This window comes from Corythoichthys intestinalis, chromosome 12, assembly GCF_030265065.1.
Source record: "Corythoichthys intestinalis isolate RoL2023-P3 chromosome 12, ASM3026506v1, whole genome shotgun sequence".
Taxonomy (NCBI): Eukaryota; Metazoa; Chordata; class Actinopteri; order Syngnathiformes; family Syngnathidae; genus Corythoichthys; species Corythoichthys intestinalis.
This window is the reverse complement of record NC_080406.1, coordinates 9,738,003-9,759,133: the sequence shown is the minus strand read 5'-3', so window position 1 is coordinate 9,759,133 and position 21,131 is coordinate 9,738,003. Positions and strand designations below refer to the sequence as shown.

The 21,131-nt window shown below is 39.9% G+C and overlaps 1 protein-coding gene across 2 annotated transcripts in view; it reads right to left on the bottom strand.

Annotated features, from left to right (window-relative positions):
- Positions 1–18,641, bottom strand: part of cracdla (cracd like a) — a 35,394-nt gene extending 16,753 nt beyond the window's left edge. Inside the window, exons 1-7 of one of the 2 annotated variants that reach the window (XM_057853112.1) lie at positions 18,442–18,641; positions 10,792–10,878; positions 10,557–10,677; positions 10,184–10,328; positions 8,450–8,588; positions 8,221–8,367; positions 1,813–2,064 (exon numbers count right to left, since the gene is read on the bottom strand). In XM_057853112.1, coding sequence (XP_057709095.1) covers positions 1,813–2,064; positions 8,221–8,367; positions 8,450–8,588; positions 10,184–10,328; positions 10,557–10,605 — 732 coding nt within the window. In that variant the 5' untranslated portion in view covers positions 10,606–10,677; positions 10,792–10,878; positions 18,442–18,641. The remainder of the gene's footprint in view (positions 1–1,812; positions 2,065–8,220; positions 8,368–8,449; positions 8,589–10,183; positions 10,329–10,556; positions 10,678–10,791; positions 10,879–18,441) is intronic. The other variant, XM_057853113.1, reaches the window with a different exon arrangement.
- Between the last annotated feature and the right edge of the window lie 2,490 nt (positions 18,642–21,131).

Sequence of the window (21,131 nt, the reverse complement as noted above, 5' to 3'; positions counted from 1 at the left end):
TTTAGGAGAAACACTTATTGCTAAAATTTTGTGTAATGACCATTTAGATAATTCTGGTCCCAAGCAGCAAATATATGGCGGAAAACACAGACAATTTACTTTAAAATTTTCTTTGACTTTAAAATAAAGTGCTGTATTTTAAGCCAATAGAACTGTTGTGTTTGATTGAACAATATGTCTATATGCTGCCATACCAAATTCATGGCACATTAAGCCCCCAAACCATGTTCAATCTGTCCGTTTTACCCTGGAAACCCACGTTTACAGACGTTGCGCAACCGCTTTTGTTTCAACCCAGCCATAAAAAGAAGCTAAGTAATTATATTTATTATTCAAAATGTCTGTCCTTTGTAGCTTATAAACATTAACTGATGTCTAATATTTCGTTAAAAATAAACTATTTAAAAAAATTATTTACTCGCATATTTGAAACTTTTAAACAAATTACGTCACAATGAAAAAAAATGGTGTCTGTAAATAAGTCACTGATATCTACCTCATAACTATCACTTAATTGCGTTTTTTGTTACTGTTGCATTTGCCCCGATATGTTAGATGATAAATAATCGATCCAAACAAAGAAAATTGAAAAAAAAAAAAAAAAAAAAACATTTAAAAGGGTAAATATATGAAAAAGAAAATCTCGACCCCTTATTTATGTCTGCGATTTCTGCATTGCGACCCTTGTTATAATGACCATGTTTCACTCATAAAATCCCCCAAGAATCCGGCTCTGGCCATTCACAGCTGTGTCTTGACACTCGGTGATACATGATACACCGAGTTTTTGGAATGAAACAAGGTAAGTACGCGACAATATCTCGATAAAATCCTGACATCTTTAATTGTGCTCTTTCATGCTCTCACCTCCAGTTAGGGTTTAGCGTTTAAAAAAAAAGTTTTTTTTCAGAAATTTTCAGAAAATTGAGATTTTAAGCTTTCCAATGATGTATCACACATGCATATTGGACAATTCTGAAATTTGGCCAAATTGGGGGTCTCAGAGCAGAACTACAAGTCACCTGAGTGTTTTTCGCCCTATATATCTTATATGATGATAAACCCATTGTCCTCAAATTCAGATATATCGGTAACACTTTATAATAACTATCCGTTTTACTAGTTACTAGATCATTAGTAAACTGTTGATAAATTATTTATTGTTGATTTGTGAAGTATTTGTTAACAGTTTGTTAAGCATTTACAGGGTGTTCTTAACCTAAAACAGTTTGTGTAGAAACGTTTCAAGTTTTTGTGTATAACTTTTGGCATTTCTATCTTTTCAGGTTAAGAAATGCCGTTCACTTCAAAAGAAAAGGCATTTAGATAAGGCATTTTGCAGGCAGCGCTCATGTTGCACATTTATGAAAATCTGCCATAGAACCAACAAATATTTGTACTTTTCTTTGTATATTTAACCAATAAAACCTATGACCTTCAACGTAAAGTGTATATAGTTTTATTAAGATCCATCAACTAGCATGGGCATTTAGAATGGGGTTAACCATATTGGAAAACCCTGTAAATGCTTAACAAAATGTTAACAAATAGTTTACAAATCAACAATAAATCATTTATCAACAGTTAACTAATGATCTATTAACTAGTAAAATGGATAGTTATTATAAAGTGTTACCGATATATCTTATAACAGAAAGAGCTTCATTTACAATAATGAAATATTGTCATGAAACTCAGGAGGTTTTACTCATCTCAAATAGCAAAGAGAAATGAAAAATGCATTGCAAAAAAAAAAAAGCTTGGGACTCAGGAGGATAAATTAGCATGTTATGGCAAAGCGGTTTTACTCACGTTAGCCACCCTCCTTTTGGCGCTGGCCCTCTGGTTCCTGGGCTTGACTGCCATGCGGTGCCGGGCTGCGGACATGTCCAGGGAAGGTGTGAACTTGGCCGGGGAGCTAAAGTCCAACGGTGAATCGCAAAGAGAGGTGACGGCGGGGACGGATGGGGTAAACGTGGGGGACGGCGTGGTGCCGGCTCCAGACTTGGAAGCTGGAGGTTTGAAGACGGGTGAGAGTGGACGTTGGCTTGGCTGGGATAGCGCCTACCGATAAAAACACAAGAAAATCACTTTCCATAGCACATCACGAGTGACACAACCAGACACTGCTATGATGCAGGCTAACTACACATAAAATGTCACACATTGTGAACATGTGACGGAAACGATTGCACGTTTCGTCTGTCCCAAAACACGTTATTGTTAGAGGTGTGCAAAATTTCCGATTTTTAGATTATTCGCGATTCCTGGATTTGTTTCCTGTGACGTCACATCCGGTGAGTGTATCGTTTGTTTGTTAGCGCTGCTACTAGTCGCTAATCTCCTAGTGCTCCTCAATTTGTTTTATCCAACGGACACATCGGAGAATCGATCCTAGGCTAGTTCGGCTCTCCTAGTGCTCCTTATTTTGTTTTATCCCACGATCGGACAGATCGTGGATTAAAACTACTCTCCTCTCCTCTTTAGCTCTATCTTGCTAGCCTAGCTTATCCGAGCTATGGCTAGCCCTCTGCCTTCGTCCTCCCGTCTTTTCTGCTCAGTGTGCTGTATGTATAGCGAGCACCCTGGCTCCATCGTCGAGGACAGTAGTAGCTGTAGGAAGTGTAGCTTAGTCTCAGGGTTGGAGACCAGGGTTTCTGAGCTAGAAGCACGGCTCTGCACTCTAGAGACGAAAGCTAGTCCTAGCTATAGCCAGGTAGTGGCAGGTCGTGCTTGCAGTAGTAGGATTGCTAGCGCAGTTAGCCCCCCAGCGAGCCCCGTGCAGCCGGGGGAAATTAAGGAGGGATTTGTGACTGTACGGGGGAAGCGCAGTGGTAAACGCACAACCTTAGTGCACCAGCAGCTTCACGTCAGCAATAGGTTTGCCCCCCTCAGCGACACACCGGCTGAACCAGACACTCTCGTAATTGGAAGCTCCATAGTTAGAGACGTGAAGCACCCGGCGGTGTCTGTCAGGTGTTACCCAGGGGCCAGAGTCGGTGACATCGAAGGAAACCTCAGACTCTTAAAGCAGAGTAGGAAGAGGTTCCGCCGTATCGTGATTCACGCAGGCGGTAACGACGCCCGGCGGAGACAGTCTGAGGTGCTTAAATTAAACGTAGCCTCGGTGTGTGAACTTGCTAAGTCGATGGCGGACACCGTAGTTTTCTCTGGTCCTCTGCCTAATTTGGTCAATGATGAGATGTACTCTAGATTCTCATCATTTAACCGCTGGTTGTCTAGATGGTGCCCAGAAAACGATATAGTCTTTGTTGATAACTGGCACGCGTTTTGGGGCAAGCCCGGGCTCATGCGCCGAGACGGCATTCATCCGACTTGGGACGGTGCTGCTCTCTTAACTCGAAATTTGGCCGCCAAACTAAGTCTCCCAAAGTGACACTTGAGAGTGGGGGCCCGGGCGCAGTGTTGTAGTGTAAAACATAGCACTGTTAGTAGTGACCACTCGCCTCTTTCCGAGCTGTCACAAATCCAAAATTCAGGACAGAAGATAGAGACTGTGTCCGTGCCCCGTATAGTGAACAGGGGAAAACCGAGTACTATAGGAACGAGACCAAAGAATTTAATACATATAGCCCCTGATAGCAGTGAAAATAAATTAGCTCTTAATAAATATATAAGATGCGGATTATTAAACATCAGGTCAATCTCGCCCAAATCTCTGTTAGTTAATGACTTAATTGGGGATTACAATATTCATATTTTGGCCCTGACTGAAACTTGGCTTCAGCAGGATGACTTTGTTAGACTTAATGAATCCACACCCCCAAGTCACGTGAATTTTCACACAGCTAGAAGCACGGGCCGTGGAGGGGGGGTGGCAGTAATATCACACTCTTGTTTAGGTATGAGCCCAAAAAGTAAAGCTAATTACATTTATAACTCCTTTGAAAGTCTAGCACTATCAATTATAGACGCTAACTGGAAGAACCAAAAACCAGTTCTGTTCATAGTGGTTTACCGTCCCCCTGGTCCCTACTCACAGTTTTTGTTAGATTTCTCTGACTTTTTATCTAGTATTTTGCTAAGCTGGGATAGAATTATAATTGTAGGGGATTTTAATATACATGTTGACGATGAAGGTGACTCCCTTGGTAAGGCCTTTAATGACCTACTAGATGGGACTGGCTTCATTCAAAATGTAAATAAACCAACTCATAGTCACAAGCACACCCTGGACTTGATTTTAACCTACGGTACTGAGATTAGTGATCTTAGTGTCCATCCCCACAACCCTGTACTGTCTGATCATTTTCTAATTACCTTTCGGTTTGTGCTTCAAGATAATCCACCACCAGTGATTAGAACTCAGATGAAAAGGACATTAGGTGATCACTCTGTTTCAGAGTATAAACAGATAATTCAGCCTATATTTGCCTCCATGTCATCTAATTATGAAGGAGTGATGTCCGGCCTTGCTGTTAATGACGAGTTTGTTGATCGTGTTCTGTTTACGTTTCGTACCACCCTAGATGTCAACGCTCCCTCCAAATTAAAGTTTGTCAAGCCGAGACGAGCATCTCCCTGGTATAATGCTGAAACACGCTCTCTTAAACAATCGACACGTAAATTAGAAAGACTTTGGCGCCGTTCCAACACAGAGCACACCCTCTCTGCTTGGAAACACAGCTTAGTGACATATAAGCAGGCCTTGCGCACGGCTAAAACCAGATATTACTCATCCTTAATAGAGGAAAACAAAAATAATCCTAGGTTTCTGTTCAGCACTGTAGCAAGGCTGACAAACAGTCACACCTCAATAGAACCTTATATCCCAACCACCCTTAGCTGTGATGACTTCCTAAAATTTTTTAACAATAAAATCGCAACTATTAGAAATAAAATAAATGAATCACTTCCAATTATTAGGTCTGATAAAGTGCAGACAAAGAATTCGGAATCTCCTATAAACCCCTCTAAAATATTAAATAACTTTACCACTGTAGACCAAATTGATGTAACTTCAATTATAATGTCCTCCAAACCATCAACGTGCCTCCTTGACCCAATCCCAACCAAACTTTTTAAAGAGACCCTGCCTCTAACTATTGACACTATCTTAAATATAATAAATACCTCATTAGTTACTGGCTACGTGCCGCAGTCCTTTAAATATGCAGTTATTAAACCGCTCTTGAAAAAACCTACTCTTGATCCTGATATTCTGGCCAATTATAGACCTATTTCTAACTTACCATTTCTCTCCAAAGTCCTTGAAAGAGTGGTAATTAAACAGCTCTGTCAGCACCTACAGGACAATAGTTTATTTGAACAGTTCCAGTCTGGCTTTCGAGCTCATCATAGCACTGAAACCGCATTAGTTAAAGTAACTAATGACTTGTTACTTGCCGCTGACGTTGGATTAGTCTCGATCCTGGTTCTGCTGGACCTGAGCGCAGCCTTTGACACAATCGACCATAATATCTTATTGCAGAGATTAGAATGTGACATAGGCATTAGAGGAGCAGCCCTCTGCTGGTTTAAATCATATTTATCTAATAGGTACCAGTTTGTCAATGTAAACCAGCAATCATCATCGTACTCTAGAGTTAGTTATGGTGTGCCGCAAGGATCTGTCCTCGGGCCCATCTTGTTTACGCTGTATATGCTTCCTCTAGGTAACATCATCAGAAAACATAGCATTAACTTTCATTGTTACGCTGACGACACACAACTGTATTTATCAATTAAACCTGAGCAGGTCAGGCAAGTAGAAAAACTAAGCGCCTGCGTCCGAGATATAAATACCTGGATGAGCACTAACTATCTTCTACTTAACCCTGAAAAGACAGAAGTCCTTATAATAGGCTCGAAAAGTGTTAGAGACTCTTTATCTGCCCAGATAGTCACTCTGGACAATGTAAGTGTAGCCTCCAGCGCCACAGTTAAAAACCTAGGAATTTTATTTGACCCTGACTTATCGTTTAAAGCACACATTAAACAAACCTGTAGAACGGCTTTCTTTCACCTGCGCAACATCGCCAAAATTAGAAATATTTTATCTAAAAGCGATGCAGAAAAAAAAATTAATTCACGCGTTCGTTACATCGAGATTGGATTACTGTAACTCCCTACTTGCAGCTTGTCCTAAAAGCTCTCTAAAAGGTCTTCAGCTAGTCCAAAACGCAGCAGCAAGACTTTTAACAGGAACCAATAGAAGAGAGCACATCACCCCTGTGCTCCAGGCACTTCACTGGCTTCCAGTCGAGTTTAGAATTAAATTTAAAATACTCCTTCTTACATTTAAGACCATTAATGGGTTGGGGCCATCTTATCTCACCGATGCTCTGGTTCCATACCGCCCCAACAGAACACTCCGATCTCAGAATGCAGGTCTACTGGTAGTTCCCAGGGTTCATAAAAGTACTGTCGGAGCTAGAGCCTTTAGCCACCAAGCCCCTGTTTTATGGAATCAGCTTCCAGCTAGTATTAAAGAAGCCGAGACAGTTTGCACATTTAAGATTAGATTAAAAACGTTCCTATTCGACAAAGCTTATAGTTAGGCTAGTTGAAGTCGGAATAGACTCACAGTTTAAGTTGCACTAGAAGCTATAATGCTGGGGGGCAGTACAGCCGCTGAGTTCTATCTCCTTTTCTTACTCTACCTACCACTTGTCTTACTTTATTTCTATTTTCCAATGTTAATATCTAGTTGTCTAGTCTCTTCATCACTAGTCACCCGGTGTCCCCTTTCCCCCCTCCCCTCTGGGGAGGGGCTATTTTTCAGCTGCAGCCTCCTGACTGTCCGGACCCCTGGCTGGATAGACGTCCTCGCTGCTACCCCCGTCTCATCTGACTAGAGGGACCTCTTCTTGCTCCTTTACTCCACTGTATTTTTACGGACTATAATTTCGCTTGCTAATTTCCATTAGCCGTTCTGGGGTTCCTGTCTATCCGTCCTGGGAGTGGATCTCTCCTGACTGTGGTACTCCCCAAGGTTTCTCATTTTTCTCCCAATTGACTCTGGAGTTTTTGGAGTTTTTCCTTGCCGGCATGGAGGGTCTTAAGGATAGGGGATACCCAGGACTTGAACTGTATCTATTCATCTTTGTTGCTTCATTTCTAATTGTGTATCATATTGCCTCTGTAAAGTCCTTTGAGACCTCTGTTGTGATTGAGGGCTATACAAATAAAATTGAATTGAATTGAATTGATTCGGCCGTGGAAGATTCGAGAACGATTCACAAACATCCAAATTCCGATTATTGAAATATGCGAAGTAAAGCGGAAGCACACAACACTCAGCGCGCCGCGCGGTCTTCGGGACGGAACGGAGCCCGAGCGAGAGTAGCTAAACATCATGCTTCCCATTACCCGGCCCCTCGGGTAATGCCAATGCTCAACTCACGGCTCTAGCTCAACTCATGCAACGAGATAAAAAAAACACAACAACATACCTGACTGCTGTCAAAAAGCTGCTACATCCATATAATGTTACGGTGGATATCGTTTATATAGGACTAGATGCAATATAGATTCGGTAGCGGTAGCAGCACATCTACAAAAAGCTAGATGCGGGCGTTTTAAACGGCCGCCATCTTAAAGCAGTACACTTCCCTGCAAGGCTGTTGTAGCGAACCTTCCAAGCAAACCTAATTAACTTTTTATCTAAAATACTCCTAAATCGGTAAAATATTGACTTGAATCTATCTTTAAAATAGTTTTTAAACTTTCACATGTCGAAAGTAGACAAAAGGGAAAGTATGGAATAACGGGAGCAATTTTAAAAAAATTAATGGTTGATTCACAACATTAAATTAATTGAATGTAGTTTAAAGCTGCTGATACAGAATGGGGACTGGAGTTTTTTATTTAATGTTATTTTTGTATATTTGTTTACTGCTATATGTTAACTTGATACTGAAATAGTAGTGTGGTTTAGCCTGAGAGTATTTTTGAATAATTTTGAAACTAATGTACAAAACATTTAAACAAAAAAAAAAAAAAGAGGAAAAAAAAAGGAGGGGGGGTGCATCAATAATCGTTTTATAATCGAATCGGAGCCTCTGAATCGTAATCGTAATCGAATCGTTAGGTGCCCAAAGATTCCCAGCTCTAGTTATTGTCATGAAAAAAAATGTTCGTTTACGAAATATTTTCGTTATCGTCAATGTTGACGAAAACAGCACTGGGTAATAGGATGGATGATTGAACCTGATTTTGTATTACCATTGTTTTCTATGTGAAAATATTCATTCCTACCTTGCCGAGTGCCGCATGGGTTGGAACATCCATTGCAGAGATCTCAGGGCTCATATGAGGTGGAACGTCTCCTTCATCCTCGTGTCGCCTGATTGGTAGAACAAGAGGAGGAGGCCCCAAATGCATCTTTTGCTGCTGAAGTTTCATCTGTAAAAACATAAACTTGCTTGAATTGTAGCCACAGTTTATGAAAAAAAAAAAAAAAATCTCTTTCACGTTCCTAACATACCTGCAAAACTTTGATTTTGCTATGAACGTTCTCTTGAGATAACACCCTAACTGGTTCGTCGTCATCTGTCTGCACCTGGTCGGCCCAGAAGATGCTGTCATGGGAGAGCGCTCGAGATCCCAGAGTTCCCTGGGGGCACCTAAAGTGAGGATTAAATGTTTATTCATGGTTTTATCAGCTATAGTAAAATTGTTGAGATGATTCACAATTTTATAATCCTCAACAGGGATTTAAGGACATTGAACAAACTCTTTGACGTTCATGCTGCGAGAACAGTCTCACACTTGAATGAGTTGCCACAGACTGGTGTGTAACAAACTAAACGATGATTGACACATTTGAACCCTTTGATCGTAGAGCTACCGAGCCTTCTCTTACTAGATCAAAGCTCCAAACCTGTCAATCATCGTTAACTTTAAGCACCAACAACAATGGCAGGAGGTAGGGTGAGAGGCTGTACGAGCATGAAGCAGAAAAACAAATATAATTTTTGAACAAAAAAAATGATCCTTTTGACCTGATTGCGATCCTCTGAAAAATAGCGCGATCGGCCTGATTTCCAGTCACGTGAAATCAGGAAATCTATACTTTTCTTAGTGACTATTTCTTTCTGGTAACGCAGTAGTTATATTAATGAGTATATAATTCATTATTTTTCAAGCATTTATTGTTCATTTTTGCACCATGAATGCAAATGGTCTGCTCACATGACAAATCCCAAGAATCTTAGTTTGGCGACATCTATTAGTCAATACATACTGTGCCCTCCATAATTATTGGCACCCCTGAAAAATATGTGTTTTTTAGCTTCTAATATTTTTTAAAATTCAAATAATATGGGACCTTAATGGAAAAAAGAGAAAAATCCAACCTTCAATACCAGTGCATTCATTCAGTGGGGAAAAAATCCCACATAAAGAAAAAATTATTTGACATCAAACAATGTGTGACACAATTATTAGCACCCCTGGTGTTAATACTTTGTACAAACCCCTTTTGCCAACAAAACAAGGTCTGGGGACTGAGATGGCCATGGGAGGAGCTTGATTTTGTGTCTGGTGAACCATTTCTGTGTAGATTTGGCCATATGTTTAGGGTCATTGTCTTGCTGAAAGATCCAGTGATGACCCATCTTCAGCTTTCGGGCAGAGGGAAACAGATTTTGATTTAAAATGTCCTGGTATTTCAAAGCATTCATGATGCCATGCACCCTAACAAGGTTCCCAGGGCCTTTGGAAGCAAAACAGCCCCACAGCATCACTGACCCACCCCCATACTTCACAGTGGGTATGAGGTGCTTTTCAGCATGTGCATCTTTCGTGGCACGCCAGACCCATTTAAAGTGTTTGTTGCCATAAAGCTCAATCTTGGTCTCATCTGACCAAAGCACATGGTCCCAGGTTTCAACTGGGAGCGTTGGATTTTTTCTCTTTTTTTCCATTAAGGTCCCATATTATTTGAATTAAAAAAAAATCTTAGAAGCTAAAAAACACAACCAGGGGTGCCAATAATTATGGAGAACACTGTATAACTGCTGTGCTTAGCTGTGACCAGCCCTTGTACAAAGGCAAAAGGCTTCTACATTAAACTTGGAGGCAACATACATATTGGCCCAAAACCAATGCAGATATTATCAGATATCATTTTAAGATAATTTTATTGGCCGATGTTATTGGCTACCCGATAATATCGGACAACTCTAGTAGTGAATGAGTTAAGAGACAACACACTTACGCCAAATCTTCCTCCGATCCCAGCATTCGTCCTGCACGGATATCGCTAGCCGACTGGCAGAACTTGGTGTTTAATTCTCTGCCGGGTCGCTTGCTTCTAGCAAACAGACGAGTCCTCAGCGACTTTATTTTGGACTTTTGTGGTCCTAAAAGATGCACGCACATCTTTTAAAATGTGGCTCCGCTTCTCAATGAATGAGAAAATTGATTTCATGTCACATTCAAGGCTCATTTCCTGACACAGGCTCACTACTTGCTTATGGTATTTCACGCATGATGGATGAGCACTCTCCAAAAACCCAACTATTTCTACAAAAGCAATTCTAAAGAAACTGCATGTATACTTGCTTTGATAGATTGAGAGATAATCCCACCTGAAGTATCCTCAGCGCTTTCTTCTGTATCCAAAGAGAAAGCCTCCATCGCTGTTGTCGGCTACAAACTGCACACAAGCCCAGACGATAAGAGCACCCAGGACCGGTTCCTCGCTCTTCCCTGTCGAACAAAACAGTGCTAATGTTTGCACAAACGGTAAGCTTCGCAATTAGTAAGGAGATGTGACGCACGAGGTTCAAAGGTTTATTGCTTTTATCAAGAAACGGGACCAACCTGTGCTATCAGAAGGTGGGGTCCTCACAAGTCGACTGTACACTCGCACAACACTTCATTAGGCACAACTGCAGAGGTCGTTAAATACTGTAATGTAAACCAATACAAGAATTTAGGCTCTATAGCCCAAGATGGTAAGTGTAGAACCACTGAATTGGCAGCCAAAATTCATGAGGAAGCCCTGATTTTGAGGTTTCTTATGTGTCGATTTAACAAACCTAAGCCCAACAACCTAGCACAAATAGAATGCATGGCAACGCCGGGCTATCCTGCTTGTAATAAATAAAATTGAGCGAGGGCGAGAAGATAGTCCGTTAATTTAAATATGGCAGTGTTGTTATGAACACTCTTCTTGTTACAATATGATTTCCTCCACATACAGTCATGTGAAAAAAGTAGGACACCCTATGGAAGCCTGTGTGTTTTGTAGCATACGGTGGGGCAAATAAGTATTTAGTCAACCACTAATTGTGCAAGTTCTCCCACTTGAAAATATTAGATAGGCCCGTAATTGTCAATATGGGTAAACCTCAACCATGAGAGACAGAATGTGGGAAAAAAAAAACAGAAAATCACATTGTTTGATTTTTTTAAAGAATTTATTTGCAAATCATGGTGGAAAATAAGTATTTGGTCTATACCAAAAGTTCATCTCAATACTTTGTTATGTACCCTTTGTTGGCCCAATGTTTTCTGTAACTCTTCACAAGCTTTTCACATACTGTTGCTGGTATTTTGGCCCATTCCTCCATGCAGATCTCCTCTAGAGCAGTGATGTTTTGGGGCTGTCGTTGGGCAACACGGACTTTCAACTCCCTCCTCGCCCCGTGGCGTCAAAATGATAACAGGAACGGGGAGCAAAAATCCTAGAACCACACGGGGGGACCTAGTGAATGACCTACAGAGAGCTGGGACCACAGTAACAAAGGCTACTATCAGTAACACAATGCACCGCCAGAGATTCAAATCCTGCACTGCCAGACGTGTCCCCCTGCTGAAGAAAGTACACGTCCAGGCCTGTCTGTGGTTCACTAGAGAGCATTTAGATCAGGGGTGTCCAAACTTTTTGCAAAGGGGGCCAGATTTGGTGTGGAAAAAATGTGGGGGGCCGACCTTGGCTGACGTCCTTTACGTAGAACAATATATTTTACAAAGCCATATTTTGTGTCACATTTATTAAAATTAATAATTTCAACTATCTCGCAACTAGCCTTTGTGGCGTTCTCTTTTACTCTCGGGCTCATGCAAAATAAAGCCTCAAGTTGCTTCAATTTCTCGCTGCGTATCATTCCTGTAATCTTGTCGTACATGTCAGCGTTTCTTGTTTGGAAATATCGCCTCACATTGAAGTCTTTAAAAACAGTGACTGTCTCTTTGCAATTGAGGCAGACACAGTTGTTGCCTATTTTTGTGAAGAAATAGTCCAATTTCCACCTATCCTTGAAGCGTCGGTCGTCGCAGTCAACTTTCTTTTTTTTTGTTGATAGTCGCCATTCTAGAAAATTGGAAGTAAGGGGTCACATGGGGTAATGTTGCTTCGAGTGCTGCTGCCTTTTAGTTGGTAAATGAGGAGCAGCATTTAGTGTGTAAGCTACTTCAAATGCTGGTAGCAGTACAGCTGACCAATTTATTAAGTCTGTGTGCGGGCCAGACGTTACTGATTTTATAACAGAGGCTGAGGGCCGGATCATATTTGACCACGGGCCGCATTTGGCCCCCGGGCCGCACTTTGGACATCTTTGATTTAGATGGTCTAGAAGAGGACTGGGAGAATGTGTTATGGTCAGATGAAACCAAAATAGAACTTTTTGGTAGAAACACAGGTTCTCGTGTTTGGAGGAGAAAGAGTACTGAATTGCACCATACCCACTGTGAAGCATGGGGGTGGAAACATCATGCTTTGGGGCTGTTTTTCAGCAAAGGGACCAGGAAGACTGATCTGTGTAAAGGAAAGAATGAATAGGGCCATGTATCGAGAGATTTTGAGTGAAAATCTCCTTCCATCAGCAAGGGTATTGAAGATGAGACGTGGCTGGGTCTTTCAGCATGACAATGATCCCAAACACACAGCCAGGGCATCAAAGGAGTGGCTTCGTTAGAAGCATTTTAAGATCCTGGAGTGGCCTAGCCAGTCTCCAGGTTTCAACCCCATAGAAAATCTGCGGAGGGAGTTGAAAGTCCGTATTGTCCAACGGCAGCCCCAAAACATTACTGCTCTAGAAGAGATCTGCATGGAGGAATGGGCCAAAATACCAGCAACAGTGTGTGAAAAGCTTGTGAAGAGTTACAGAAAATGTTTGGCCTTCTTTATTGCCAACAAAGGGTACATAACAAAATATTGAGATGAACTTTTGGTATTGACCAAATACTTATTTTCCACCATGATTTGCAAATAAATTATTTAAAAATCAAATAATGTGATTTTCTGTTTTTTTTTTCTAAATTCTGTCTCTCATGGTTGAGGTTTACCATGTTGACAATTACAGGCCTATCTAATATTTTCAAGTGGGAAAACTTGCACAATTAGTGGTTGACTAAATACTTATTTGCCCCACTGTATTTGGTCAAATGGATATTTAATTTTAACAATTTTGAGAGATTCAAGTAATTGAACTAAACAATTAAAACGGAAATAAGATTTTTTACAGCTCTCTGTAATTTTAGATAAATGCAATTACTGTTGAGGAATAAATTTAGGACACCCCAACATTCAACCCCACTTAAAATGGCTAAAATCACACACAGGTGTATCACATCAGGTGCACATGATTAGAACATCATTACCCAGTGTTTTGAAAATATTTAGTTTGGTGTGCCCCTGACTGTTGAAGTGAGAGAAATAGGGCTGCAGCTATCGACTATTTTAGTAATCGAGTAATCGACTGAAAATTCTATCGATTAATCGAGTAATCGGATAAAACAAATATATTCAGGTGAAGAGCAATTATAAATATACATGAGAAAACAAGACATTTCATCTAATCTTGAACCATTTTCAGTCAATCAATGTCTTTCTTTTCGATGTATATTGTTGAAAACAGCCAACAATTGCATCTCAGATGTAACTAGAATAAAAAAGACTAATTCACTGCTTTCACTCAAAAAACATTTAGATCTTATTTAAAAAAAATATTTTAAAAAATTGCGTTTTTGCAGTGTTCAAAATAAATGTATGAAACAGGCTGTAATGGAGCACATTAGGGACCAGTGCTACTTGGTGTTTTATCCAGCAATGACTACTGAGCTAAAATTGATAGTTAGCATTATTGAGTTTTTATTTTACACCCTCATCACTCCATAACGCTATGTTATGTTAAAGCCTGTATGTAAGACACGTTAGCCACGCATCGAAAGTGGTCATAATTCATAGAAACCTAGCCCTCCGCAGGGCTAACGTTACTTCAGCTAGTGACAGTAACGTTAATCTTATTTATTAGCGCTTAGCGCTCTACTACTTTAAGTTGGCGGCTGTTTACTAACGCTGCCCAGACGCGGCCGAGTCTGTCATTTAGCATCTAGTTCAACACACATGTGATCTCTATGAGACTCATCGGATGCTACCTGTTACCAATGTAGCATCGTGTGGGCTAGTATTTAGCAACGTCGGCGTCGTTTGTAGCGGCTGTTGGCTGCAGTAAGTTGTTTTTTCTTTTTCTTTTCTTTTTTTTTTTTGCTTCTTCCTCTACGCACGTGCATCAGCGCGTTGTCCTGCATTAAAAGTTGTCCGAGCAAAACGTGATGCTTAGAGCTGTCAAAATAAACGATTACTCGAGGTGAATAAAATTACTCGGATCAGTTTTTAAACTCGAGTTACTCGAGTGGCTCGAGTATTCGTTTCAGCTCTAGAGAGAAAACACCATGGTGAGATCAAAGGAGCTGTCTGAGGCCTTCAGAAAGAAGATTGGAGATGCTTATGAGTCTGGTAAGGGATCTCAAAAGAATATAATCAGCCATTCCACTCTGTTTGCCAGACTGAATGTAGACAAAGACCAGGACTTCTGGAATAATGTTCCATAGACTTCATAATATGTTGACGGGACACGGGGCGCTGACACTGCGCCACACCTTCGGGTAGGGGGCCTACCCACACCTAGCATCAAGTGGAGTTATTGTCGACCACACGCACGCAGCGATCTAACGCCGGATTTAGGTTGAAAAAGTATGAAAGCTGTACTCCATACAAACAGGAAGGATTGTCTCAGGAGTGATTCGTTCGAGGATCCAAGGTATTATATTATTATATTTTTCGTACCATGCCACCATTTTTAAACGTTGTGAAAAAAAATTAATGGGAGAACTTAGCCACTAGAACATTGGCATCATACTTTACAATATTTATGTAAAATAAATGCTAACTGCTCGGTTTTTTTGCTTTCGACCAAGAATCGAGACTGTTTTACGTCCATTTCTGTAAAGAATTCAGGGATTTAAGCATTTATTCACAAGAATTTTTATCGTAAAAAGCTCTTTGTTGTGATAAGGCGGCGCCACATTGGCTAAAAGATTAGAATCACTTTCGATATATTTACGTGAAATAAATGCTAACTGCCTGTTTTTTATGCTTTTAACCAAGAATCAAGACTGTTTTATGTTCATATCTGTAAAACATTGCAGGGATTGAAGTTTTTATTCACAAGTTTTTCATCTTTTAAGAGCTCTTTGTTGTGATAAGGCGGCGCCACACTGGCTAAAAGACTGGCATCACATTCGACATTTTTACGTAAAATAAATGATAACTGCCCGGTTTTTTGTTTTTAACCAAGAATCAAGACTGTTTTACGTTTATATCCATAAAAAATTAAGGGATTCAAGCATTTATTCAAAATGCTTTTCAACATTAAAAGCTCTTTGTGTTTTCACTCGGTCAGCTTTGGTGGAGATAGGCCCCCTATGAATCGGCCCCGCGCCACGTCAATATATTATGAAGTCTATGAATGTTCTTTGGACCGATGAATCTAAAATTTAATATTTGGACACCAGAACAGAGGACATGTTTGGCGTAAACCCAATACAGCATTCCAGGAAAAGAACTTGATGCCAACTGTGAAGCATGGAGGTATAAGTGTCAGGGTTTGGGGATGCTTTGCTACAACAGGACCTGGCCAGCTCACCATCATAAAATCCACCATTATTTCTATCATGTATCAGAGGGTGCTTGAGAAACATGTGAGATCCTATGTGAAAAAAAATTAAAGCTGAAGCAAAACTGGACCCTACAACATGACAATGACCCAAAACATATCAGTAAATCCACCAAGGAGTGGCTCAAAAGGAAGAAATGGAGAGTCCTGGAATGGCCGAGTCAAAGCTCAGATCTTAATCCCTTTGAGATGCTGTGGGGTGACTTGAAATGGGATGTACAGTTGTGGTCAAAAGTTTACATACACTTGTGAAGAACAAAATGTCATGGCTCTCTTGAGTTTCCAGTTATTTCTACAACTCGGATTTTTCTCCGATAGAGTGATTAGAACAGATACTTCTTTGTCACAAAAAACATTCATGAAGTTTGGTTCTTTTATGACTTTATTATGGGTTAACAGAAAAAGTGATCAAATCTGCTGGGTCAAAAATGTACATACATGGATCTGAAAAAGCGAATCATTGACTTGAACAAGTCAGGAAAGTCACTTGGAGCCATTTCAAAGCAGTTGCAGGTCCCAAGAGCAACAGTGCAAACAATTGTTTGTAAGTATAAAGTGCTTGGCACTGTTTTTTCACTACCACGATCAGGAAGAAAACGCAAGCTATCACCTGCTGCTGAGAGAAAATTGGTCAGGAGGGTGAAGATTCAACTGAGAATCACCAAAAAGCAGATCTGCCAAGAATTAGAAGCTGCTGGAACACAGGTGTCAGTGTCCACAGTCAAGCGTGTTTTGCATCTCCATGGACTGAGAGGCTGCCATGCAAGAAGGAAGCCCTTGCTCCAAAAGCGGCACCTTAAGGCTCGACTGAAGTTTGCTGCTGATCACATGGACAAAGATAAGACCTTCTGGAGGAAAGTTCTGTGGTCAGACGAAACAAAAATCGAGCTGTTTGGCCACAATGCCCAGCAATATGATTGGAGGAGAAAAGGTGAGGCCTTTAACCCCAAGTACACCATGCCTACCGTCAAGCACGGTGGTGGTAGTATTATGCTGTGGGGGTGTTTTGCTGCCAATGGAACTGGTGCTTTACAGAGAGTAAATGGGATAATGAAGAAGGAGGATTACCTTCAAATTCTTCAAGATAACCTAACGTCATCAGCCCGAAGATTGGGTCTTGGGCGGGTTGGGTGTTCCAACAGGACAATGACCCCAAACACACACCAAAAGTGGTAATGGAATGGCTAAATCAGGCTAGAATTAAGGTTTTCGAATGGCCTTCCCAAAGTCCTGACTTAAACTCCATTGAAAACTTGTGGACTATGCTGACGAAACAAGTCCATGTCAGAAAGCCATCAAATTTAACTGAATTGCACCTATTGTGTCAAGAGGAGTGATCAAAGATTCAACCAGAAGCTTGCCAGAAGCTTGTGGATGGCTACCAAAAGCGCCTAATTGAAGTGAAAATGGCCAAGGGACATGTTACCAAATATTAGCGCTGCTGTATGTATATTTTTGACCCAGCAGATTTGATCACTTTTTTCTGTTCACTCATAATAAAGTCATAAAAGAACCAAACTTCATGAATGTTTTTGTGACAAAGAAGTATCTGTTCCAATCACTCTATCAGAGAAAAATCAGAGTTGTAGAAATAACTGGAAACTCAAGAGAGCCATGACATTATGTTCTTCACAAGTGTATGTAAACTTTTGACCACAACTGTACATACAAGAAACCCCTCAAACAACTCAGAGCTGAAAGTATTCTGCGTTGAGGAGTGGGGCGAACATTCTTCAGACCTATGTCAAAGACTACATGGCTACAAAAAGCGTCTCACTGAAGTTATTTCAGCCAAATAACTATAACTAGCTATTCGGTGGTAGGGTGTCCTAACTTTTTCCTCAGTTAGAATATGCATTTTTGTTGAGGCTTAATGAGTAAAACAATGTTAATTTTTGTTGTTTATCCGCAATTAAATCACTTTCTTTTCCAGAGATAAAGAAAAACAAGATCAGACATTGATATGTGAACATTTCTTAATAAAGAACTGAATATTTCATGGGGTGTCCTAATTTTTTCACATGACTGTAACTGGTAGTTATTTAAACTTTACAGGGATTTTAAGGTATTGTAGTGCAGGTAATACGTTAACCCTGGGACAGGCTTACGCCAGCATAATTTTAAGGGGCTAAAATATTATCCAGCTGAAAAACTGACGGAATCCCACTTCCTCAAAAGTCAGTGCGGCTCAGCTGTGAAAGTTGTTATCAACAAAACATGCTTGTATCACGATAAAGGCGAGATGTCTCAGATTTTAAAACCAAAGTCCACACTGCACCTCTCGTATCAGCACAAACACGTGAACCCTGTCCAATAATGGGCCTTAAGTACATACAGTACATTTCATATATATGGAGGTGAGATTTTTGGGACAAAAATGTACTTAAAGCACACAAATGCGTGAAGCAAGAAGACAATTTTTAAAGCGAAAATAGGATAATCTCAATGACAAACTTCAGTCGTCATAGAAGCCCTTCTCCACTCCCCTCAAAAAACGAAAGAGAAATACCTCAACGCACTGCCAAGTTGTCACGGGACCCCCTCGGCTTTCTGTTGTCCCCCTAAGTTGTCCTGTCAGCGCCCTGTGATGTTTGAACCTGCAGGCTTGTCGTCCACATCTGCAGAAAGGCAGGAGGAGAGAGAAGGGAGGGCTGAGGGAGGGAGAGAGAGAGAAGGTCATTCCATGGCGGGACAAGCACATGCACAAAGAGAAAGGAGGACAAAATAGAATGAGACAGAGGAGGGGAGGGAAGCAGCGTGAGAGAGAGGGGAAGAGATACTCTATTACATTAGTAGCACACGGTGGCCCTCTGCGCTAAGCTCCTTATAAAACACTAACCTGATTTTGGGCCCAGAAATGAGAGAAAGGAGGGAGGGGAGCGGAGGGAGGAAAAATGAAAGCTGGAGTTGGAAAGAGGACAGGAATGAATGTTGGCACCCAGTCACTTTCAAAAGGACATAATAAAAAGTGATAAGATGGCTTATTTATGCATGTTAAATGCTTTAATAGCAGGTGCTTTTGGCTTTATAATCTTATTACTAGTACTAATGCCGTCAAAATGTTACATTGCTACATTTTATCACCATTTCATTTCTAAGTTTACAAGGGACAAAGACCCATATACATATATTTTTTTTCATGTTAAAATATATATGGCGGAAAACACAGACATGACTGAAAAAGCAGTTTCTGCTCTTGCACCCCTCTTCAAAATAAACTGCTTTATTTTAAGCCAAGAGAACTGTTGTGTTTGATAGAACAATATGTGTATATGCTGCCATAGCAGATTCATGGCGCACTGAGCCCCCGAACTATTTTAATTTGTCCGTTTTACCCTAGAAACCCCCGTTTACAGACGTCGCGCAACTGCTTTTGTTTCAACCCAGCCATAAAAAGAAGGTAAGTAATTATATTTATCATTCGAAATATCTGTCATTTTTAGCAGAGAATCATGAATTGATGTCTAATATTTGATTTGAGGAAAAAAAAAAAAAAGACTTAAAAAAATTATTCACTCGCATATTTTAAAATTTTAAACAAATTACATCACAATGAAAAAAAGCGTCTGTAAATAAGTCACGGATATCTACCTCATAACTATCGCTTCATTTTTTTGTTGTTGTTACTGTCGCATTTTCCAATTATTTTAGATGATAATCGATCCAAACAAAGAAAGATCGGAAAAAAACAAAAAACAAAACGTTTAAAAGGGTAAATATATGAAAAAGAACATCTCGACCACTCCTTGATGTATGCGATTTCTGCATCACGACCCGTTATATTACTATGTTTCACCCATAAAATCGGCAAAAAATATAAAGATACTAAATTAATTATTCAACACCATTTCAGAAAACTATCCAAATGATAACAAGTCTTTTGCAAAAACAAATGACTTAGTATTTCCCTTATTTAATTAATACAAGTATTATAATATGTGCGATATATTATTTGTGCGACTTAATCCTTATTAGAAACATATTATTGATTAAATAAAAAGAACAAATGTTAACAAAATGTCATATTTGTATCAAGTGTCACTGCTCAGATAACTATTAAAAACTGCATATGCAACATATTAAAAAAGATGGTCATTTTTTAATAGGGTGCAGTTTATGTCCCCAGTATAAAGGAAGCTGTATTTTCACTTAAGGTGGACAAATACTTATTCAACTTATTTTTGTGTGTATTATCAATGGCCGTGTTATAAAATCAAGGGTACAGACTCCTAAATTCTATCTTTTTTTAAATAAAATTTACTTCTGGTAAAAAGTTGTTATGGAATTTTGCTATCACCCCAGTGTGTTTTGATTGAAATACAGTCTATAAAAAAAACTAATATGAAAAGAAAAAAGTTCCCAAATACTTAAGATTTCATTGTCCTGGATAAACAATCTTTCATAATGTGTTGTTTTTAAATGTATATTATTTAACTTAAAAAAATAGGAATTTTTGTTCGTCCCAGTCTCCATGTCCACTCTGTCAAATTGTCTTAGTCTCCCTTTAAGAAAATTCCCCATTTATTAACGACATCCCTCTTCTGCGATAACATCATCAGTGGTGGGAATTTCAACTGTGGACAGTAATTTTATTTGTTATCTCCCTAAAAATCAGATTTTGCAGTTTTATGAAGTAAATTCAGCATGGTTGATCATAACGTGTCCACTCTGTTAAAGCTATATATCAAACAAATGGAATCATTTCAAAATGTTTGTCAAATATAGATTTCTCATGAAGTATCCCATGTCATGTTAGCAATTACCCTAACAAAGCTAGGCTGAGGGCTAACTTTAGCACAAAAAGTCCCCTCTGTTAGTGTCAACTCTGCTACATCCAAATAGCACTTGATTAAAAAAAACCCATACAACTAATGGAGGTCCACCAAATATTTCACGATAATATTCTAACAAAGACTAATTTGTTTTGTCTTGCGGCATAAATTCAGAATTTTCTATGTCAATATTATTCATGGAAAAACATTCCATCACACTTAATGGTTTTAACTATGTAGGCCACTGGGTTGTAAATCACATGTAAAGAAGGGAAGGCCCGTTGCACTTGACGTTGTTAAGCACATCCACATTTTTATTTTTATTTTCTTTCATGTGTGTCGTTGCCCGTCTTGATGAGGCCTGTGGTCCACACACAAATCCTCACCCTAGCTCATCCAAACCAGCTGTTGACATGCGGATTACCCC